Source organism: Melanostigma gelatinosum (genome assembly GCF_949748355.1).
Source record: "Melanostigma gelatinosum genome assembly, chromosome: 2".
NCBI lineage: Eukaryota > Metazoa > Chordata > Actinopteri > Perciformes > Zoarcidae > Melanostigma > Melanostigma gelatinosum.
Genome location: NC_136635.1, coordinates 14968752 through 14993348, shown reverse-complemented (window position 1 = coordinate 14993348; position 24597 = coordinate 14968752). Strand labels below are relative to the sequence as shown.

Genomic DNA, 24597 nt, shown 5'->3' with positions numbered 1-24597 from the left:
TGTGTATCAGAACTTATTTTCACCATTTCACAAGCCCTCGGATTCATCTTGGGACCCTTTGGAGGGGCCTAACAACGGGCTCAGAAACTAAACTACCCATAGAAATAGAATGAGAGTAGTGTGAACATTCCCATTTACACCAGCATTGCAGGATGTTCAAAGCGGCAGCCATTTTGATGTTTACCGTTGCCGTTGCAGCGGGCTGACTTCTTTAAAAGCCTTAATTGCGGCAAGTCACGGACTCCCCGAGGACCATAAATGCAGTGGAGTAGTATGACGCATGGAGAGGCGTGTTTTGGGCACTACCTCCGTTGCTTCTCTGCTAGAGAGGAATTTGTAACACACCAGGGCACACACATGTTGATAACTGCATGCGATTGTAGGCCCAGGCTACATGATGAGCATCAACAAGAGACAGAAAAAAGGAAAACGCTGGCTGAGGGTGGAAGGCAGGCCAAAAGGGAGATCTCAAACTAGTGAGTGTAAAACACTTCACGGGCCCGCTGACATTTGTTGTCAGCACAACAACTGACAACAATTGTCAGTTTGTTTTGAACTAGTCAAATGACCAGAGCAAGCAGTTCAATGTCCCTTCTACTCTGTCTATTTCTATGAAACTGACAAACTGTATGTAAAGTGACAACAGTAAAATGCTTCCAACACATTGATCAGTCAGTCAGAGGGGCACATTTTATCCAATATGAGTAATTGTGCTTTTGATACTTCAAGTAGATTTAGCTCCGAATGTACTTCTACTTGAGTAGGAAATGCAACGCAGAATTTTCAAAAGCAGGTACTTTGACCTAAGTTAAGGATCTGAGTACTTTTTCCACCAATGCATGTTATCATCTACCCCATGTTGAACGCTGTATCATCATCAGCATCACGGATGCCTCTTTCGTAACTCAAAAGCTAAAGTGGGTGCAAATGTTGCTGATTTGGCTTTCTGGTACTCCAAAGAAAAAGTGTACTCAGATGGACCGCATATGAGCACGGTGTTGACTTTTACACTCTCGGAGGTAAATTAACACTGACAATTTAGCAGTGAAGTTAATTCAGGGGGCTAAAGCTGGGGCTAAATTTCATGCTTCTTGAGTACAGAGTCTGTTAAACGCCTCATTATTGACTGAATGAATTTCCTGCAGATGTTCATCTATTCATAACATGGATTTACATATTCAAACTAATTTGCAGGAGAAGAAAAAAGCTTCAGTGAGCAAACATTTGACTTAGCCTTTGAGGGATGCAACTTTAACGTAAAATGACAAAGTATGGTTATTTACTTTAATTTACTGAATCCAGTTCAAGATTAAATGAAAATCTGTCTCACTAAACACAGATATATAACACTAATACAACCGTAAAAACACAAGGCAGCGTGCAGCACATACGTTTTGCATCAGTTAGACTCATGCAAACTGTGAGACATTTTGTACTTTATTTGTTGACACTGCAGATGTCTTTATTCAACATCTCAAATAACACAAAGCCTCAATTAAAAAGATTTAAAGGAATGAAGTAATTGTTGAAAACTACATCATTTAATAAAATTAATTATGTACGTTTTCTTTTTTCTCTCTGTATTATTTATAATTTTGCTACCAAGTCACAGCTGTAATCCAGATTTAAAATGTTATTGTCGTCCTTTGTATCAAATTTTCTAACTGCTAATGTCTCCATTGAGAACATTTTATTAAATCACATTACGTATTAATATATTCTGTGGCACGTATTTAATTGAGGAATTTCTGTAAGTATCACAAAAATAATTAAAATTGAGCCTTCTGGATGTGTCAGGGGCCTGATTCAACTGAACATCTGTGATGGCAGGAGAGCAGCTGATAACAGATGACACTCAACCCCCTGACATTTAGATGAGGCGGCTGCAGAATGGAGCTACCTGTTGGTGCCATATATTTATCATCTGTTGTCATATTTGTGGGTTTGTGCATTCTTTTTTAACATCTGACTTGGACTTCTGTGTGAATGCTACCTTTGGAGAATGATTCAAAAGGCAGCAAACACCACATCCTGTGTCTAGGTGATATAAAAAACCTACTCTGCCTTCTGTCAATTAAGCCTGCAGCCAGTTTATGGCTGACATCTGACATTTGAAAAATGGGACACATGTACATACTGACGATTGTGTTCATGCAGTTCAGCACATCAGCTGACAATAAAATGGCAAAGCTGAAAGAACATCATGATGAGGACAGCTAAAGATGGATTACATGGAGTACATTTTGCTCTTCAGCTACACAGATGAAGTCGAGTGGTTTCGGTTTTGACCTCTTGTCAACAAAAAAAAAGAAAAAAAAAAAAAAAAAGAAAATCACACTTTTTAGGAACAGATTGATTTAATGTAATAAACTGACTTTTACTCAGATTTGATGTCCCGGCACATCCAATCATGTCCTACTCTCATAAGGCCCTGCAGTAAAAAAGGTCCTTTAGTAGCGACCACAGCTCAGGATTCATGAATACAGATAAACTGAGGGAATCTGTTAGTGGCCTCGTGGTTAATAAGATGCATGCCACATTACGTCAACGTCTCTCTCTCTCTCCATTTCCTGTCAGCATATTTATTGCAACCCATCTAGTCAAGGCCAAAAGGTAAAAACATTTCTGCAAAAGAAGTGGTGAATGGAAATGAGCTGCTGATTATACATCAGAGTCCCTCAAGTGAAAAAAAAATACAACTGCCGAGTGATTGTACTGCAAATGCCAGTGTTTCTTTGTATGAATGAAAATTTCATCAGAAATTCACACGTTTAGAGTTAAAAAAAATACACAAATACAGTCACATATTTCTAAAACAGAAAAACTACGATAATAACACCTTTGTGTTGTAGATGACTACACACAGATAAAAGCTGTATTGTGACAACAATGTGCTACAATGTGGAACTCACCAAACGTAATACATAAGATATGTCACTTGCACGAATTAGAAAAGCAACATGAGTGACTCACCTCCATGGGAATATTCCAGGCCATGTAGACGTGGCTTTTAAACTCATCCATCCACACTTCTGCGACTCTCAGGGCGTTTCGCCGCACGTGAGACGTCAGATCGTCCGTGTAGGGTTTATGAGCACGCTCTATGTGGGCGATGCGAGCACAAGGCAGAACCTCAACACTGCCGCCACACTGCCAAACCTGGTTTCAGACATTACAAATACAAAGAAAATAATGCATTTTATTTGTAACGCACTTTTCATTTTAAAAAAAATCTCAGAGTGCCACAGAGCCAGGACATAGTAAAAACATAGTCAAAAGATAGTTAAAAAATAAAATAAACTATAATAAAATAAAAACCAGTGAATGAACAGAAACACAAAAGAAATAACTGACAGTGATTTAGGTCAGAAAGGCTTTCCTGAATAAAAAGGTTTTTAGGCCAGTCTTAAAAGAGACCAGCGTCTGTGTTGCCCTTAGGTGGTCAGGGAGACTGTTCCATAGGCGTGGAGCTGCCGAGCCAAAGGCTCTTGTTGTCTTTCATCTACTAGCAATGAGTCTGCTTCAGGAAATCAAAAAGTCACATTACATACACACACACACAGACTTAAAAACAGACTGAGGTTTGAGAGCATTATGAGGGCCACGATAGCATCACTTCTAGGCGGCTTAAAGCACGTTTTGGCCAACAAGCGGAGGCCCTTCATTATCACCTCTGCAGCCTACTGTATCCTTGACTGTGAGGAGGGAGTCCCTGTGGTGGGAAACGTTAATGTCTCAGTGCACAGGAGGAGCAGACAGAGTGCCTATATAAAAGCCAGTGGCACTGGCTTTTAGGCACCTCATATAATGAAGACCTCTGGGAGGCTCTAGACCCTGGTGCAGGGATCTCTGCCAGCTTTTCCCAAATGTAATATATCTATCCAACAAATGGTGAGAATAAAAGACTCTCATGACAACCCAATACAAAATTTAGTAAATGTATTTTGTGTGCATGCAATGACACTTTTTTTTGTAGCATCATAAGATGTGTAATGTTCTCTTATGTATTCTTTAACGGGCCTAATTGCCCATATCAGTGAGTAACATTTCAAATGAATTTGTCATCTTTTGATTCACAGTAATGCATCAAAAAGGATGTGAATATCTGAGTTCCAAAAACTTTGAAGAGAACTATTTGAGAAAGCTCGAACGGAAATGAATTACGAAATGAATTAGGCCGCACAATGCTGCTGATTAGTATCTGAAGGATTTGAATGGTATCGCAAAGCAATTCAAAGACTCAGCAGAAGCAATGGAGATGTGCTCCTCTGTTTACCATGCTCTCATTTGTATGGGGTCATCAAAGGAGATGTCACGAGCAGAGTCTGTGGAGGATCCTCAGAAACCACTTCAATGTGCTGAGCTTAACATTAGTCCAGGACACCCGGAGTTTCAGTATGAATAAGGTTAACATCATCCGACCGTGCTGCTCTGTGAGGATCATCTTGTGCAGCTGACATCCTATGTGTTTAAGCAAAAAGTGTCATTTCCATCAAAGAACCTGCTGCCAAAGAACATATACAGTGTTTGGTGCAGATGAGCATCATTAAGGATGATGCGACATGTGGATGTGATCGGAACACTAACACTTTCTGTGGCCACTGAACTGTCAGTCAAGCAGATGTGGCCATAACATGGTGTTTTGTCACCGATAGTTATTCAAGGGAAACTTGCCTTTTCAGTGTTTTTATGAAATATTCTATAGATTTAAAAATCATATTCAAAAAGGTGTTTTTCAGGTTCTTTTGCAACAGTAAACCGTGACCCTGCTGGAGGTTCCACATTTAGAATACACAGCTGGTAATTAGCAGAGCATTATGAACATAATGATCTAACGTGCTATGTATTTACACACATACACCTTGTTAACAGGCTGCAGGACAAGGCTGAACATGTGCAGTATTTCTACAGTGAGATTTCTCTGGGAGGCCATTAGTTAAAATCCATCCATATAAAAACCCAGACTGTGAAGCTATATGAGGAACATCATGTACAATTAATTTCCCCAATTTTAAGATGGACAAAGAATTGAGCTCGTCATCTCAGTCTGGGTAGATATTATGTAAGTAATATTGAATTAAAGGCTGATGTGGTATTTAAATTCAATAGAAACTAGTAAGTTGTGGCAGCTGCGGTGGTGTCCTGGCGTCACACTGAAACTCCAGATTGCTGACTGCTGATATTCTTGTTTGTGTGCCGTTTCCAAAAGCAGATCAATTACATAATTTTACCCACAGTTAAAAAATATTGTTACAGCAATTACAACAAAGACACCTCAAGTCCAGCCATGCTAACATACAGATCAGCACACTGATCCGACCAAATAGTTCCTGGTTGCAACAGTAGTTGATGCGGAGGACTTTATTTTTAGTTATTTAGTCAATTAACACAATATTAACCTCCAACTATTTTGATAATTGACTAACAATATAATTCATTTGTCAAGTAAAAAGGTCAAAATATTGTTGGTTTAAGCTTCTGAGGATTTACTCCCTGAGATATTTAAGTCTTGACCAAAGTGGTGGACCAACCCACATTGCCATTCCTGGAGCGGCGCTGCCAGCTTGGAAAAAAATCAAAAGAAAATCTGTTGTGGTCTTATCCCTCCGAACCAGACCAAACACACCACTTTGAAGATTTGTTCAAGCTGAAAAGAGCACAGTGAAACTTTGGAACAATTGTGCCATCACTTTCTAAATGCCAGTCAATTACAGCTTGTATGCAACATTGGCCCCCCAAAATAATTCAGCCTCCATTCTTCAGTGTCAACTTTCCTTTCAGACAATGAAAAAAAAATGCCTCCGAATTTTTATCTGCGACGCCCCCTGCAGTGAACCACTAATCGTCTGCTGCCTATTCTCCGAATTTAATCACATGAAATGGGTCATTACTGTCAACATACGGCAGAAGACCTCCATTACTACGGAGGGCTGCATTGTCATTCCATTCAAAATGCAACATCTTTATACAGCCGGATATTCCTAATAGTGCACTCCTCCTTGGAACCCACCATCTAATTTGCATGCACGACTCAAACAATTTCTTCGTGTGCTGCTGAAGCAGAAAGCACGGCTCAACAGCGTCTGCAAAAAAACACTACACGACACTTTACTCCAAGATGGTGGCACCATCTTGGATGAGAGATTTCACCTTCATGCTGTCAAAAAGTTGTAAAATGAAAAGCAAATAAAAAAAAAAAAACTTCTGACACTTGGTCCACGTCATTTAGATAAGATAAAATAAGATAATCCTTTATTCGTCCCTCAGTGGGGAAATTACAGGATTACAGCAGCATTGCTCACAAGTAAAAAATAAGATCTTAGTCTCCTCCAGTCTCCTCCTGTCAGCTGCCGCGATGCTGCTGCTCCAGAAGACCACTCCATAGAAGATGGCTGATGCCACCACGGAGTCGAAGAAGGTCTTCAGGAGTGCTCCCTGCACCCCAAAAGACCTCAGTCTCCTCAGCAGAAAGAGTCTGCTCTGTCCCTTTTTATAAAGAGCGTGGTCAGTCCAGTCCAGTTTATTGTTCAAGTGAACACCCAGGTACTTATACGACTTCACGACCTCAATGTCCAGTCCCTGGATGCTCACCGGTGTCGGAGGAGGACGTTTGCCCCGGCGGAAGTCCACCACCAGCTCCTTGGTCTTGCTGGAGTTGATGTGGAGGCGGTTCCGCTGGCACCATCCTAAAAAGTCCTGGTTTAGTTCCCTGTATTCTCTGTCATCATTGCAGAGTCGTCAGAGAACTTTTGCAGGTGGCAGTTGGCAGAGTTATGTTTGAAGTCCGAGGTGTAAATGGAGAAGAGGAATGGAGCCAGAACGGTTCCCTGTGGGGCCCCTGTGCTGCAGGACACCCGATCTGACTCACACTCTCGTATCCGCACATACTGTGGACGGTTGGTGAGGTAGTCCAGGATCCATGCAGTGAGGTGGTGGTCCACCCCGGTCTGCTCCAGCTTGTCCCTCAGAAGCAAAGGCTGGATGGTGTTTAAGGCACTGGAGAAGTCGTAGAACATGACTCTCACAGTGCTTCCAGCCTTTTCGAGGTGAGAGAGGCATCTCTGCAGCAGGAAGATGATGGCGTCATCCACCCCGATGCCGGACTGGTAGGCGAACTGAAGTGGGTCCAGGGATGAACTCACCAGAGGGCGGAGATGGGCAAGGACCAGCCTCTTCAGGGTCTTCATCAGGTGGGATGTCAACGCCACCGGCCTGTAGCTGTTGAGGTCCTTGGGCCGCAGGTTCTTTGGTACCGGTACCACGCAGGATGTCTTCCATAGCTGTGGTACTTTCCCCAGCCTCAAGCTCAAGTTGAATACGTGCTCCGCTATCCCGCACAGCTGGTCTGCCCAGGATTTGAGGAGCCTTGAGCTGATGCCGTCTGGACCCGTGGCCTTCCTCGCCTTCATCCTCCTCAATTCCTTCCTCACTTGGTTGAGGGACACGCTGGGGGGTGGGGTGCTGTGTGTTGGAGTGGGGGTGGGTTGCTGGTCGTAGAGTGCTGAGTATGAGAGGTGTGGAGGGGAGCCGAGTGCTGTGGGAAGGGGGGAGGTGGAGGGGGAGGGGGGGTAATAATCCACAGGGGATGCAGATGATGGGGGTTGCAGCAGCAGGGAGGTCTGGGTGGGGGGGAGGGGTGGATGGCTGGTCAAATCTGTTAAAAAATAAGTTCAGCTCATTCACCCACTTTTGGTCCCCCTCAGGCTGTTTGTTGGGCCCCTTGAACCCAGAAATCGCCTTGAGGCCCTTCCAGACCCCGACGGTGTTATTCTGCTGCAGCTGGTCCTCCATCTTCATCCTGTAGACATCTTTCCCCTCCCTGATCTTCATCCTCAGCTCCCTCTGCACAGTCCTCAGCTCCTCTTTGTTGCCAGATCTAAAAACCCTCTTCTTCTCCTTGAGGAGGGCCTTTATCTCCGGAGAGATCCAGGGTTTGCCATTTGAGAAACACCGTACAGTCCTGGTGGGTACGGTGTTCTCAACACAGAAGTTAATATCGTCCGTGATGCAGTCGGTGAGACCGTCGATGTCTTCCCCATGGGCATCACTGAATACCTCCCACACAGTTGTCTCAAAACAGTCCTTCAGAGCCTCCTCGGCTCCATCGGTCCATCGTCTAACTGTGCGGGTCACAGCTGGCTGCTTCTGTGCAAGAGTTGTGTACACAGGCAGGAGGTGCACCAGGTTGTGGTCAGATCTGCCCACATGTGGGAGGGAGAGGTGATGATATGTATGCCTCCTTGGTGTTGGCATAAAGAAGGTCCAGTGTTTTATTGTCTCTGGTGTGGCATTTGACATACTGGGTGAATGTGGGCAGAGTGGAGGACGGAGGGGCATGATTAACGTCCCCAGAGAGAAGGAGGAGGGCATTGGGGTGTTGTGTCAACAGCCTGCTTGTCGCCGAGTGGATGACGTCTTTAGGAGCAGTATTACACTGCACCCACTTCAATACAAACAAATCCAATCACCACTCCACCACTTTTGGTCTACTTTGTGTTATTAAAAGTCAGGTCCTCACTCAACCCAGTCTCCCTGACGCCACAGCGACTGCACAACCACTCCCTTCCCTTGTAAATTTAAAAGCTCATCTCCTCGAGAAATGCCTCGCGTCCCCTGCTCCCACTCGTATCACACCCCTTTTGTGCCACATACTCCTACAAATATGCTCCTGTCTGAATCGGATCTCGCTGTTCTGCCTCTAATTTATTTTTCCGGCAGAGAAGATCTCACATTACAGCAGTGTTTGCTGAGATCTATTATCAGGGCACCATCAGCCTGAGCCTAAGCGAATTGTTTACTGCTGCACTCATCATAATTTGCTTTGGATAAGAGCAAGAGCTAAATACCGTTAATGTAAAAGTAATGCACGTGGAAGTGCTTTATTATTTTTTTCTGTCTACAATGGTGCCAGTTGCCAAGCAGGGCGTCTACAGGCTTAATGTGGATGTTGATGGGAGTTCGCAAAATCTTTGAGGACATGAAGCACAGTAGTGATGCTGTTCTTTAGGAGGAGCAATATGTTACTTTGAATTACAAAAAATACAATCTCCAGTTTAATAGTTCGATTTTCAATCTACTTAATAAATTCGTGAACTTTTTGCAACCTCGTTTGTGTATGGTTCGCTGCTTCAAAGTAGTCCACACTAAATCTATCTTCAGACTGTCAAACGCTCACCCCCTGCAGGCTTGAAAGGCGACTGTAACATGTTTTTTTTCCTTCTTTTTCTTCACTAAGAACAGCAGCAGCTTTAAGTCGTGTCAGTTGCAATGGATTCCAAGATTTTCACGGCCAAAAAAAAAGGATCAAGGCAAACATAAAATGTTTCAAAACACATTTCTCTGCTGCTTATGCATGTCCCCAGTATTGTTAGACTGGCTAAACACAAAGCTTCTCCGGCTATTTTCAACAGGAGCAGTGTATTTGCACATTTTACCCTAATATGAGGCTGCCCATTTATCCCTATGCTCGATTATTATGGAGAGACTATTTTCATATCCTAGCTTAGCAACTGTAACTAGGTATTCAGCAAGTGTGTGAAGCTCTGAAATTCTCCACAGGTTGAAGCATTGTGCATGGGGCTGTGTGGTAAGAGCCATTATTGCCTCAGCAAATCAGCCACATTGTAAGAAATGGATTGTGTAAGCGGCAAATGTTAACATGCCCAGCTAACTATCTCACTACCCACAGTAGTGACCTTGTGCTACTTCCAAGGAAAAGATTGAGCGTACATTTGGCTAATAACATTTTGTGTTTGTGAGGATGTACATTTACGTTTTGCACAATGCAGATTCAGGACCAACAGATCCACAGTGTGGAGCTGGTCCAGGGGTTTAGGCTCATGTTAGTGGCTCTGTCACACTCTACAAGACACAATACAAGAAGAATGCAGCTCCTTTATTTATTTGTCGATCATCAGCTGGTGAGGATGCTAACTTTGTATCTGGGATATGTAGCTTTAACCTCGGTCTGATGTCAGTACAATATAAAAAGTAGTTTTCATTTTAAAACAAGTCAGCTGACTTTGACAGGGGTAGCAACAGTAACTAAGGAGAGTGGAGCCTATTGAATTGTTACCCCCTCATTATAATTAATAAGATACCCCGTTATTACACTGGTATATTTTTGACCATTATCACCTTGTTACAGAAATAAACCCGAACATTATCAAGTCACAGTGATTCCCTATTTCACTACATGAAATTCTCTCATCATTCATTTGTTAGTACTGAGTGCTACTCTCACAAATGTATTTCTGAACAGTACTTTACGATCCCTATAAACAATCAATCGTAAGAGCAGTACAGTATATATTAGTTTGCAGTCCTTCTCTGAGAGATGTTGCGCCTAAAGGCTGGTGAACAAACTCGACACCAGAGGATTCAAAAAAGAGGATATCAAGCTGGAAGGACTGAGATCTGGAGAACCATGCATCAGTCATGCCATGAGTCATGACTGCAAGCTGGACGTGGGGATATGATGAGGTAGGGCGCATTTTCATGATAAACATCGTGCCCCTTAATAAAAGCTGACTGACATTTGAATACCACGAGATGCAAGGATATGATAGGAGCCCAGCATCGTTCTCTCTTTCTTTTCTTTTAGCAGGGTACCGCAATGAAAAGAACAAAGAACAGGTTCAGTTTTTCTAACAGTCTCCTCAGTCATTACATCCAAAACCAAGGCAGTATCTTATGGATGAGAAGGTGTGAAATATCAATGAAATACAGAAATATAATGAAACATGGCTGCCAAACTGGAGTATAAAAATTGTATGACTATACGACGATATTTTCATTTCATACCCGTCTGTGTATCCGGTCAGTGTATCTATCTGCTTCCACCTCCCTCCCCTGTACCCCCCAGAAACCCTAACTGGCTTTAAAATAACCCTAATATTTCCAACTGCATTCATTTCACATTTCCTCAGTATTTAGTGATGACAAAAGCCTTCACATCAAAGCAAAGACTCACTTTTAAGGTAAAGCTGAGCTTCCTCTTTTGCTGCTCAGAGCTCATTGAAGCAGTGCAGAGAATTGCCGTGGAGTTTCCACTGTATGTGTATCAACCCGCTCTGTCTGCTGTCTGAAAAGGTACATTTCCCATCCTCTCCACAGAAGCAGTCACAGGCAATCCTAAAACAACTTGTGGAGAAGGAAAGACACAATATGTCTCCACTGCTGTCCTTCAGCTTTCAGAAACACACAGTTATGATTGAACAGAGTCACACGGGTGACGTAACTTGACAACATCTTTATCCGAGTCATTTCCCATCATGTGCTGACAATTTTACATTCTGATCTCGTGTTTGAATAAAACTTGCAAAGGCAATCTGGTCCAAGAAAACTACAATAATCATCAGACAATATAGGTCTATTCAAACTTTCAACTTCCTACACTGTTAATATCCTGCAAGACCACTATGTGCAAAAAACCAGCAGATACATGAACTGTTTCTGTCCACTTTACACTTACAAAAATGCTAAAACAAAAACAAACACTTCTCAAGCTTCTCAAATATGAAGATTTGCTGCTTTACTTTGTTTTACATGATAGTAAACCATCATTTTATAAAGGTCTCTAATAATAAAGGAAAAATTATCATCAGATTGAAGGACAGTGAAAGTAATCCTTTGTTGTAGCTCGACAATAAACCTCTTTAGAAATGCTCGTCAATTCTTCTGTCCACCACTTTAGAAAATATATTGACAATCAGTCAACGTGACAGTCGAATGTGACAAAATAATTGCTTCAGTGCTGTGAAACTAATGTCATTCATCTCTATTGTATTTGACTGGAGGCAGTGTTCGGCACCCATATCTCAAAACCAGGACCAATTAAACCAAAACTATTAACATGGCTCAATACTTCTAGAAGTAAGTGAGAAGACATGTTCTTTTTTTTCTGCAAATTTAGAGGGCTAACCAACCCTCTAAATCCCCCCCCCCAAAAAAATCCCAAGACTGATTGTTAATTTGACATGGGAAATTAAGCCAGGCTGCCCATTTTGAAGGTACATGTTCCACATGGCCATCCACCATCATTTTTATTTTTGCTGACCCTCACTTGGCTCTGAACGGTGTCCTTGAACATAAATCGCTAATGAAGAATAAATGCATATAAATGTAATTTGTAGGAGACGGGGCTGCAGTAATGCATGCAGACAGCCATGTGAAGAGTCATAGCCTTGAATTATTAATGTACCGCTTACCATCACATTCCATCGAACTACAAACATGGAGTTTTCTAGAAAGGAAGAGATGCCAATGAGTTTCTTCATTGGATGTTCGTGTAATCTAATTATCCAGGGACTGTTATTTTAGCCTAACTAGCTTTATTCTTGTAGTCTTCTTATTTTTTACATCATATCTTGAGCAGTCTGTTTATTCACTATCTATTAAAATGACAATCATTTCTTTGAGATTTAAATGTCTCGATAGGATACTTTACATTTACGTTGAGTAGTCCAAATTCATCCTGAAACTCCACAGTGGAGTGTGTTGTTTTCTTCCAAACGGAGAGCCAAGGCAGCAGTAGAATACATATTCAATACAAGGTATCCGACCAATTCAATAATTAATACACAAATCAACACTAAACTAACACAGCATAAAACAGTAGGTTTGCACAAACAGTTTAACTTATACCTAAATTAGTTGACATCAGTCCGACTTTGAAACCACATGTTTCCCTAACCCACCCAACACCAATTCCCATGCAATGCATGAACAACTAAAACAAACAAGATGGGTATTCAGAACTAGTTACATTTAGGACCAGCTGCTACTCAGCCAGCAGGTAACGCAGTCCACATAACTGTTAGTGGATGTAAAAACGAGTACTTTCCCATGTTCAAATATACTCTCGCCCAGTCTGAGCCACCTGAGTGGATAAAATGAGCAGGGAGAACTGGAGTTTATCAACGGCTGCCAAAAACAATTATTAAAACGTCCCAAAGCTTTATTCACCTCTGCATATTTACAAACTGGAGACGAATCCATATCCCTTAAAGATGTACCTCACCTAGTGCTGTACTAAAGAGATCTGACTTTGATTCAGTTGTGAGAATTAAACACAGGCTCCTGAATCTTATGTTTGCAGAAGATAAAATAACGATCATTTAGGCCACAGTCAATAGCCCTGCTTTTTGAAATTTAACAGCGCTAACAGTACAAACTAATGTAAGTGCTGACAGAGCTAACAGTGTTTTCTTAAAGGGGGACCCACAGGGTGGGGGCTACGCTTCCACTACGACGTTAGCAGCTGGTACAGCATTATCAGCTAACCAGTGGGGCACGATCACGTGCACTGAAAACACCATCTCCTTTGTGGTTCCCGTCTTTCCCTCATGGCTGTATAGTTTTCTAATTCTATCTCAGCATTATTAACAGAGCTGTTGAGCCATGTTTCAAAAAACGTAACAAAGACGTCAAGTATTGAGGTGAAGGATATGCAGTGGACTGATTCTATCTGCAGAAGTAACAGTATATAAATAATTTCACTCTGCAGTGACAAGTATCTCTTGGCACATCTGTACTGGGGAAACCCCCCCAGTGGCAACCACTCGAGAGCTGGTTATTACCAAATATAAAAAAAGCCTGCAGTCCTCACACCAACAAGCAGTTTTGCTGTCTTGACGTGCAACTGAACCAACAGAGAGCTGAATATCTTTTTGACTAGGGACTTGATTTATTTTTCAATTGAAGCAGCTTCCTTCCTCCACACAAGTGTCATCAGCACAAGGAAGTGTGAATGTGAGAGAAACATTCAAACAGGTTAAACACAACTCCCTGCACACAGAACAACACCTTCGGGGGGTGAAACATTTCACACAATCATCAAACAAGTTCTCTGTCTCCACAACAACCTTTGGAAGCTCCTTTCTGTATACACAACACAATGAGATATTTTCAATAAAGCATTGATGAAACCACCAGATTTAGCTGATAATAAAAAATATTTGACGCTAAATGTTCATACTTGAACTTGAATTTTGTTGTTACCTGGAGCTGTGTGATTTTTGCAGAGCAAGATGTTTATTTGAGGGGATAAATATGTAAATCAAGGCATATCCACTTTCATATCACAAAGCAATAAATAACTGTATGCAGGGTAGAATAAGACCATGAATAATACGTTATCAGATGGAGATGGCTCAAGGAACATTGTCCAGTGATAAATTCAGAGATACTGGAAGAAAAGCACAGAAAGAAGTGTGAAAAAACTAAATACGGTTAACATTGCATAAAAACTGGTCCCGCAGGTTTGCCATCAACCAGATCTGTCAAATCTGATCCATCATCTCCATGGGAATCCACGTTGAAGCTTCAGTATTCACTCTGTGCTACTGAATCTGCCATCTTGAGGGTTTCTTTAAAAACCACACTATGCCACAGTGTGTTCAACCTCACCTGGTCCTCTGATATCACTCCAATATCATTTCAATATCACTCCCCTCCTGTCCATGGCAATAAGTGCGTAAAGGAAACCACAACATCAGCTTCATCTTTTAAATACATCAATCAACTCAATAACTATTCTGACAGTAGGATGTAATAGTGCCTGCTTTTAAATTAAAATTAAATCAGCTGGTATAGTGAAATATAAAAACAGTACTTAAGACTTGTAAAAAACTGAAAAACATTTGATGTAGTATATTTGATCAAATCTATATTATATAATATCTAGATTTAAGTCTTTTTAGTCACACTTCAGAAACATCCTTAAGATAACGTTTATTGATGTTAATACTATAACGACAGCTTTGTCTGTGGTAACGTGGAGTGACACTGTGGTTAACTATGATCACGATGCTGCTGTAATACAGTTATAATGTCAAGCTTTATTTGTATAGCACTTTTCAGAAACAAAGGTCAATAATGTGCTTTAAAAGCTGCACAAACAAAGGTCAGCGATGTACTCTGGAGCGCTGACATGTAAAGATACTGACATGTATACTGACATGTGCGCTGACGTGTATATTTGTAGGTGATTAGAACACTTTTAAAATCAATTTGAAAAGAAATGAGCCAGAATAATGAAGCTCATCAGAGTGAAGTTAGTGGACTGTTTGTTAGAAGTCGGGCAGCTCACAGCTGTTAATATGTTAATACTAATATACTAATACTAATATAATAATAATATGTTAATACTGTTAATATGTCTCTTATATAAATACTTATTCTTTACAGTACATTACAGGAATATTACAAGCCTCTTTCTGCTCGCTGTGAACTGTTTGAACCATTGTTAGAATTTAATTAGTAGCATTACTACATTTAACTATGCCTGCTTTATATTGCATGAAGCGGTGACATTTCTTATAATTATACAGTACCGTTCACATTACCGCCGTCGGGCAAAAGACTTTCTCATTGATTGTACTGTTGGTGTGAGATTACGCAGCAGGGTTCAATCGATTTTCAGCATTAAACTCTCTGCTCTTCTACGTTTACAGTCTCAGCATCATTACTGTGCAACTTCTGGACCGTGTCCTGTGTGATTACACAGAACTCTTAATCTTTTGTACCTTTCAATTGATGGAAAAGGGAAAAACAGCAGATTTGAACTTTAGAATCTTTGTGTCCATGGTTGCATCAACGAGAGACGACTCATCAGTCATTTATTCATGGTTACTGTTAATGCCGAGTCAACTTAGTCATGTCTTCTGTTTTAGTTTCAGAAACTTGAAATGTGCTTAAAAAATAAGCAATAAACTGCAATTAAGAGACTAAAGTTAAGTGAGATTGTTATAAAAAGTATATTTAGGATAATTAGATATACAAATATTCACCATGTTTTACCACTGCTGTGAGAATGCAGAATAATGTGCCACTGTAAAGACCTGGTCCTTTATTCATTCTTTGTGTTATCTGTGCTTTTTTACATTGCTACTTAAAATGCTCATGCGAGTAACACGACATGTTGCTTATATTGAATACAAATTGCATATATTAGGGTGAAATCTAATGTGTCAATCACCATTATGACAGTAATGGCGTTTTAATGCCACTTCCATAAAAACTGTGCACAAAGCCCATCTCATAATTTGCTTTCTGTTCCACCACACAATCTGACTTGAGTGATTGCTTCACAAAACTATATCTTAGGCTTTCTGCACATCTATCTAAAAAATCAACACACTGTCACTTGAAGCTCAGTGCTGTAACTCTGCACTGTGTTTTATAGTGGACAAGGGCCAAGCTTCCCGGGATTATTTTTCATCAATTTACTGCCACAGATGGCATCGTCATAAATTCCCTGCATTCACAAGGTCTCTTTTGGATAAATGCTCAGGACTAAACTCCAAAGAAAGGCTATTGAAAGTGCAACACATACACTTTGCTCAGCAGATGAATCTGCCAGCTGATTTATGTGATGTGCTCTCTCACGCTGCCGCCATTACTGCGGCGGTAGAATCAAACAAATGCATTGACCGTCAGTGAAGCCTCAGCTATTTGGGTTGAACACGGTTTCCAGCTACCCCCTTTCCTACAGATGTGAATGTGATAGTTTTTCAGTCTCATATCAGTTGCTTATGACACCTTTAAGGGTGAAAACCAGTAGCTGTTTTGTCCAATGTCCACAACAGGCTGGAACACTCAAGCCAGATTCATCTCTAGGAAAGTGTATCAATTCTACATTCACATTTACTCACATAAGAATATAATGACATGGCAATTTATTAAACACTGGAACACTGTGTTGATATGTACCCTTCAAAATAAAAGTCTGCTTAATTCACATCAGATTTTATCGGGATTTCTAAAGCCTTCAACAACAGCGCAACAATACAATAGCATATTAGAGTGAGGATACCTAGGCTGGGTCGGGTTTGGACAAATATTTAGAAATGATGTCCGGGTTGGGGTTGGGATCGGCCCACTTGACATGGTGCTTCAAGTTCTTTAAAGTGAAAATACAGCGTACAAATAAATAAAAAGGCTGCACCTACTGTCTGTGATGGCCTTGTTCAGTGCTGGGGTTTGTTATTTGAGTGTCTGCCAGGGCACTGACGGGGTAACAGACTCAGTGCTTAAGCTTACATTAACTCTGTCTGCCCGGGGCGGTTCGGATATAAAAAAAAAAAATAAGAATGCTTGTCGTGTTTGGGTCGGGATCGGTTCATCCTCTCTTGGACTTGGGTTGGGTAACAGACATATACGTCTTGAGCAGCACATTAATGCATACAAGGATGTAAAGAACACATGGACACATGAAATGAATGCATCATTTGTGACATAATGCCTCGTCAGAATGATAATTCTTGTACATTGTGATAGAAATATTCAGCTTCCACTTTGTGACCAAATGTGAACAGAGAGCAGCGGTTCATTTCACCCTCACACTACCCAGGACATCCCTTTCAAGCCTCAGCCAAAGCCCGTTGCTGTTGGCCTGGTTTGAGTCCGTCTCCGAGGATCCGTCAGCAGCCAGTCTGTGCGCTGGCAGGTGGTCTTAAACATGTCTTAAACATGACCAATACGCTGCAGACAGACAGACTATGGGACTGCTCATCTGGGGCCAGGCCAACGTCCACCAGCCTTGTGCTGTAGCTCTCAGCTCTCTGTGTCACCCTCTGTTGCAAAAGCTTTACTGAACTCTAAACTACATTAACCTCCAGGCAAGGGCGAGTTCCTTCAGTCCAACACAAGCAAGCAAGTAAACAACACGAAGTGTTCCAGTGAACTGAAACTACAGAGCAATGAAGCACAGTGATTAATCAAACTGTTTATACATAGGGATAGGACCCTGGTTTATAATATCTGTGATAAAATCATCAATGTGTCCAGCTATAAAGCAATCATTATTATCAGGCCCAGGAATTCTAAAAGACTGTAATTTCTGGAGGAAAATGACTTATGGAACTAATCGCCCTTTTTATTTTTTATTTTTTTTACCGATGATTGCATCTCTTTCAGTAGTGAGGATGGATCTTTTCACATTCAGCGCCCTGGCGTAAGCTTGTCTCCATTTCCTTCTCACAGTGCAATCTAGTCAGTGTGGAGCTGAGGAGTTGTCCCGAGCTTCTTGCTGTTATTGAAAAGGCTGATAGCTGCATTAATGTCTGCTATCATTAGGTTTCCCTGTGGAGGCTCGTTCTTTCTCTGGTCCATCTGCTTGTGGTACGGCTGAACTTAACAGCACATCACACCAACTGATATTCATCCAAGTCAGCATTGGTGATGGTGTACAAATGAAGTAAGGCACTGTGAGAGGGCCGCAACACAAGTACGTACACAGGGCGTCTATCGGCTTTGAACAATGTCGGCGCTCTCTTCACACATCACTGCTAATGTTAACGATGACTGAGTCTTACAACTCTCAAATGAGCTTCAGTCGGAGCACCAGGGGATTAAGGTGATCAGTCAGACTTCAGAATGAATTAGCAGTGATTTGTTAAAAGGTTAATTTACTCCACTGTGTTGTTCCCGTCAAAGCATGGAAGTATTGTTCGTAATTTGGTTACAAATCCCACGAAGAGCCCAAAACCAACAATGAATTAATCATAGTTACAAATATTGTCTATGTAGCGAAGCGCCTGATATGGCAACAGTGCCACTATGGCCTCCATTCTTGTCAATGAACAATGCTGCGATTGGCAATACAAAAATACACATGGTAGGTAATTAATTCAGATTCAAATATCTCTAGAGCTACTGTATTAGAAATGTACTACTTTACTTTTAGGTCACCAGAGAAAATGAAAAAAACACATATATAAAGGATTTTTACTCCTGGCAGTGTGGAGAGGGCTTTGACGAGTTTCACGTTGGAAAATAAAATTTACAGACAATGTAATTGATAAAATCCATCCATTATCTGTGGCTGCATATCCTGTACAAGGTTGTGAGGGCTGGAGCCGCGGAGAGACGGTGTGCATGCTAGACAGGATGCCAGTCAATCACACTTAGCTCACCTACAGGCAATTTAGAGTCAACAATCAAACTGATCTGCTGGATTTTGGACTGTGGCAGGAGGCCGGAGAAGAGGAGAACATGCGTACTCCACACAGAAGGGCTCAAGTCGGCGGGCAGCTTAAGTACTGTGGTTGCCGGTACTTTGACTCAATCCCACATACACATGTCCTGCTGCTGTAAATACTCACTCGACCACCAAAGGTGTATTGATCTGCGACTAAAAATAGTCCCAAACAATTGCACTGTTTACTGCTGTTTGAGTAACGTCTGCAGTAAGTGTATAGAATAAAACTATATATACTGATAAGGTTCAAAGTACTGCTGATGAAGATCATCTGATATGATCAGAAGCTTCAGAACAGCTGCTAAATGGACCTTGATGTTACATTGTTTTGTCAAAGATATATTTGCTTTTGTCTTCAGTAGGAACCAATGGGCTGAGTGTCGCTGTTGGCTGGACATTCTTCAAAGCTCTACTTCTCATCTCTTAACGAACTGTCGTTCCACTGCACACCATTTTTAAATTACACTTTTTCAATGAGCTCAGTTTAAAAAAAAGACAATGTGGCTCTCAGTGACCTTTCCCCCAACAGCCATTAAGTGTCATTATCACAGTTAATTTAGCATACTATACCTGGATGAACAATGGCCCATGGCCTCAGGGTGACATTATTACTCACCCTGATGCCCAGCTCCACATTTTCTCCCCCGTACACCTCCATCCCCTCATCCAGCAAACCGATCTCCTCAAAGTACAGCCTATCCACCACGAAGCAGCCAATCAGGGCCGGGCTCCTGGGGGGGATAAACGATTATGAAGATCAGTTTGGTTTAGTCTTTTGCAGGTTGTGTTTGCTTGGCACAGTTGCTATAGTAACGGCAAGGAAAAGAAGAAAAATGTGATGTTGACAACATATGACTTGCTCATGAATGCTCCACAAAATACCTTTTAGCAGGGTGTAGCATTAAGACCAGATTGAAGTCTAGTATATGGCTAGACCATGTATGGTCAGTGTGCTAAATTGTTGATTTTTACAGGGGTAGTTAGTGGTCATGTCGATAATGTGAATTCCTGTATATTCAATGCTCATGTTCAATTGTCTGTAGTGGTCCCTGGATTATTTGTTCTGAAAATGTACTGAAGTAGCATATCACATGACATGGTTAAGCGATGTTTAAATCAAATAATTGAGTACTGCTTATAAAATACAATACTCCATCGGCTGTAAAATTGAAATGCTGTTGATGTGTTAAATCATCAGGATAGTATTCCTCTATAAACTCTCAGAAAGGGGCCATTCTGGCCAAACATGTACCTTTACTTAACCACTTTAAGTACATTTTGCTGTGAATACTTTTGTGCTCTTACTTGAGTGAAATCGTGAATGCAAGACTTTTACTTGAAACAGAGTATTTTCACAGAGTGGTATCATTACCTTTACTTAAGTAGAGGACATGAATACTTTGTCCACCGCTGCTAGTGTCTTGTGGAGCTGCACAATTTATTCATGGACAGACTGAAACCTACATTTACTGCCACTTCACAAATTTACTGCTAGTTTCCTCTCTGCTCTGATCGTCAACATCTGTCTGTTCTGAGAGCATCCCCCATCACTCTCTGGACTCAATCAGACACAGCCCTACTCGTACAACGCGTGCATCAAAATGACCGACAAATATAGGATTGAAACAGAATGTTTGAAACACATATAAAGGGAAATACAAACTGATACAGAATAAAACAGAGCAACAAACGCTCTGGGCAACAACAAACACCAGCGGATCAGATGGATGATCACTGTAGCAAAGACGTCACCAGTGGAAACACTGTTCCGTAGCACCTAATGATTATTTTTGGGCTGGACCCTGCTTTACTGCGCTTCAGCAAACAATATCATATAGTTTCATCATTTGATTGAGGCTGTCAAGACATGTGGTGTTCACTTACTGGATTGGTGCACTCTTGTTGCCGTTGTGCAACCAGGACTTGGGTGGATTGAGGTAGCGACACCACAGCTCCCAGTCGAAGCCCTGGGCAGACAGCGGATACTCTTCAATCTCAAACGTGTCGTACTTGATGTTGTCAAACGATGGCGAGATTATGCGGGTTCTGTCTTCTTTAATTCTCTGCAGAATGGGTTCAGCCCTTGAAATATGGAAAGACAAAGTCATTTGACTTAGTATTTGTTCTGACAGGTTTTCTCCATTACCTTTGTGTTCATGCCTGTCATGTAACCACACTTTTTAAAAACCAATTTCACTATTTCAAGATGAATTCTATCCAATTTATTAGTCTGACAAACCATCATTCCCCATCTGATAAGATCCATTTTTTAATCAAAGTGTGAAACCATAAATATGCACAAAACACAACACTGAAACTACACAATACATTTAGCTGTTGTAATGTGCATGTGGCAAAAGGGATCAAAATTGATTTATGCTCTCTGTCTAAATATGGCATGGCAAAACATGTATACAAGACGGCCTGTGATGTTTTTGCCACAAGGAAATGTATTCAAAAGAACGTAATAAAAACATTTAAAGAAATAGTTCTACATGTTGGGTAATTTGTTTTCTGATTTGCTTTCTTTTTGTCCGTGCGATAAACGTGAAGCTGCCACAACACATACTCCTATGACATACTACAACACATACTAACATGTTGTTACCTTCAGTCTGAGCCATGCTAGCTGTTCCCCCTGTTTCTAGTCTTTAAACGAATTAATGATAACTGGCTGCATAATGTAGCCCTATTGTTGGCAAGAAAGCAAATAAGGAAATTCCCAGAATGTCAAAAATATTGCTGAAAAAATATATATTTATGGGTCAACATAGAAGAAACAGTTTACATATTTACAATTAGACAGTTTTAAAATGAGGAATTAAAACCGGCTCAATAATAGAAAAGGTTTATCTTGATTTGGGAGAGTGCAGAGAAAAAGAGCCAAGCTACAGTCTTTGTTTTTAAATGAGATCATTTTCCGTAAACCCACACAGATGATGTGACTCAAGAACTAGCGCTTTTGTGTTGAGCTGAGCTATCCTCATGCCGCTCTCGTTGCGAGTGACTCACCAGCCAACGTTGAACTCGACGTGGGCATCAAACAGGGCAACAACTGGGGCAGTAGCAGCCCTCCACCCGCTCACTCTGGACCGGATCAGACCCTCCTGCTTGGTATGACGCACCATCTTGATGAATCCTGGATGCTGTCTGTTAGTCTCAGACACAAAATCCTGCAGCTTCTCTTTTAGCTCATCTACAAAACACAGACACACACATTTTACGTCAATATCTGAAGAGTTTTTGAAGATCCCGTATGAGACGAGGTGAGTGAAGTTGTGAGCAAATTTCCACCCACAAGACGTCATCATGTCCTCCTCCAGTGGGCAGTATTTCATTGGTAGGAGGCCAAAAGTACTCGCTGCTTCACTGCTTTGATCACTGGACCAAAGAGGCAGCAGCTTGAGCCAGCACCGCAGACCGTCATAGGGCTTCAGTCATATCGGGATTTTTGCAATATTGAGGACTTACCCTGCGATGCTTTTCAAAACACGGGGGAAGGTGTGGGATGAAGTCCGTCGAGTCCAATGTTTGGCTTCAAGGTTTACCTCTGTCATTACTCAACTATATGTTTTATGATGAGTCATACCCTGCAGGATGAGAGTCATTGCTACTTATATGAAAAATAATCAAAATTCTCCCCACATGTTATGAGCGGTCGCAACATTTCTGCAGGTTTTCCCAAAAATACAGTAAATTACAGCAATGTATTCGAGGTTCCCCTTGTCGTTCAACGAGAAAAAAATGCAAGCTAAGACTGATCACTGTTTCCTTAAAAAAGGTCACACTTTGGAGGAAGTGTGAGATGTCAGAAAGTGAGTGAGCAAAACCACAACTCTAGATCGTATAGGCCTACTATTAACTACAGTGCTGGAAAAATAATTTAACTTTCATCATCCCTTGTACAAATCACCTCTGGCTGTGTTCTCACTATTTCACTTGTAACTGCCGGTACCTTTCGAGTTTAAAGGGAATGGGAAGCAGTTCCAAACAGACAGAAAGCATCCGGCATGAAATCATGCTGTGTCTGGCTTCTTTAGAGGCAGGGTGAGTCCATTTATAAAGTCGAGAATGGTTTGATATTCCAAACGCCTCTAAAAAAATGGAAAATAGTTCTGTTGGAGAAGTAGTTCATCTGATCATTTACAGAGACTGTATTTTTTAAGTTGACATACGCTATGTATCTTTGATCAACTCCACAAAATATGATTAAAGAAGCATTTTTTCCCAAACACGCACGGATTCTGTACTGTGCATCACACACTATATGCACAGCAACTTCCTGCTTCAGCACTGATTTATTTGAATGCACATTTCTATATATTTTTCAGCAGCCTTATTTTCTTATTTTCTTTGCAAACACTTCACCTATTTGCTGTAAACAAGGCTCACAGCTAATATCAATCAGTGCATCTACAACAATGAATTTCAATATAAAATGTATAAATACAGAACAGGAATTATTTCATCTCATATCTTTTCATCAGCAAACCCTTCAGAGGTTGGTAAATAAGTAATTCTCTTCATCCATATGTTCGACAGCGCTAATGTTTTGTAGATATGCAACAGTGCACTGTTCTGTAAGTCACATTAATAAAGGTGTGTACTGTAGATATAAATAAACTTCTCATGGTATCTTGATTCAATACAAATTAAATAAAGTTAAAGTCAATGAAAAGTGAAGGAATTAATTATTCTGGAATAAGAGAAGCAACAATGCAACACAAAGCAGCAATTCAAAATCTAATTAGGATATGTCCATTTTCAATGAGTCAGATTTTTCTCATCAAGGGCGATATTAAAGCTGTGGAGTTTTTCTTTTTACTCATTGTGTGTATCCTTCAGGCCTAACAACTGCATTTGCTTGCAGCAATACAACACAAATGGAGACCTGCTTATAAAAGCATTGCTCCACAGACCTAATAGCCAAAAATCCCGCAGGGTACCTTCAGCTACACACTATTCTTACTTGAGCCCAAAAACCCCGGCTCCAATTTGTTCAATTTGTCTTAACTGTTCCCCTGGCAACAACTGACCTCATGAGTCAGCAGAGAAAATTAATACAAATATTGAGTAAAAATATATCAGAGTCCAATTGTTTCACTTTTTAGTGGATGCTGTTGGTCCGTGAAGGAACAGAATAAGACTCAAACTATATACAAAACATGCAACTGTCACGGTCCGGAAAGCAGGCCACAGATAGACGCTGGAGTCCACCATAACAGGAAACAAAGACACATGAGGAGTTAGCTTAAAAAAAAACAGAGACCCACAACACAAAATTCACTCGAATCAGAAAGATGCAACACAGTCCAGTCTTAACATAAAAAGAGCGCATTCAATTCTATAGTACATTTATGTTATACATGATACTATCCCATTCAGAAGCAGTGGTCAGTTTTCTGTTCTTCTTGATTAATTGCATTCAGCAGACATCCCCAGTGCACATCTGCCCTTGATTAGATATCCAGAACTTAAAAGCAGAGGAAATCCGAACCATCAAATCAGGGCTGATCACGTGTGCCAATTCAAGCTTTAGCATAATGTAAGAGAAACATTTCTTCCCTTTGGACTCTTAGTTCTGCATAAAGGAAAGCTACTGTAGTTACTCATGC

General features: G+C 41.0%; 1 protein-coding gene across 2 annotated transcripts in view; it reads right to left on the bottom strand.

Moving 5' to 3' along the window:
- galnt18b (UDP-N-acetyl-alpha-D-galactosamine:polypeptide N-acetylgalactosaminyltransferase 18b) overlaps positions 1 to 24597 on the bottom strand; it is a 70407-nt gene that overhangs the window by 9990 nt on the left and 35820 nt on the right. For both annotated transcript variants that reach the window (XM_079285414.1, XM_079285415.1), the window contains exons 4-7: positions 21995 to 22178; positions 20867 to 21064; positions 19599 to 19713; positions 2974 to 3159 (exon numbers count right to left, since the gene is read on the bottom strand). In XM_079285414.1, coding sequence (XP_079141540.1) covers positions 2974 to 3159; positions 19599 to 19713; positions 20867 to 21064; positions 21995 to 22178 — 683 coding nt within the window. The remainder of the gene's footprint in view (positions 1 to 2973; positions 3160 to 19598; positions 19714 to 20866; positions 21065 to 21994; positions 22179 to 24597) is intronic.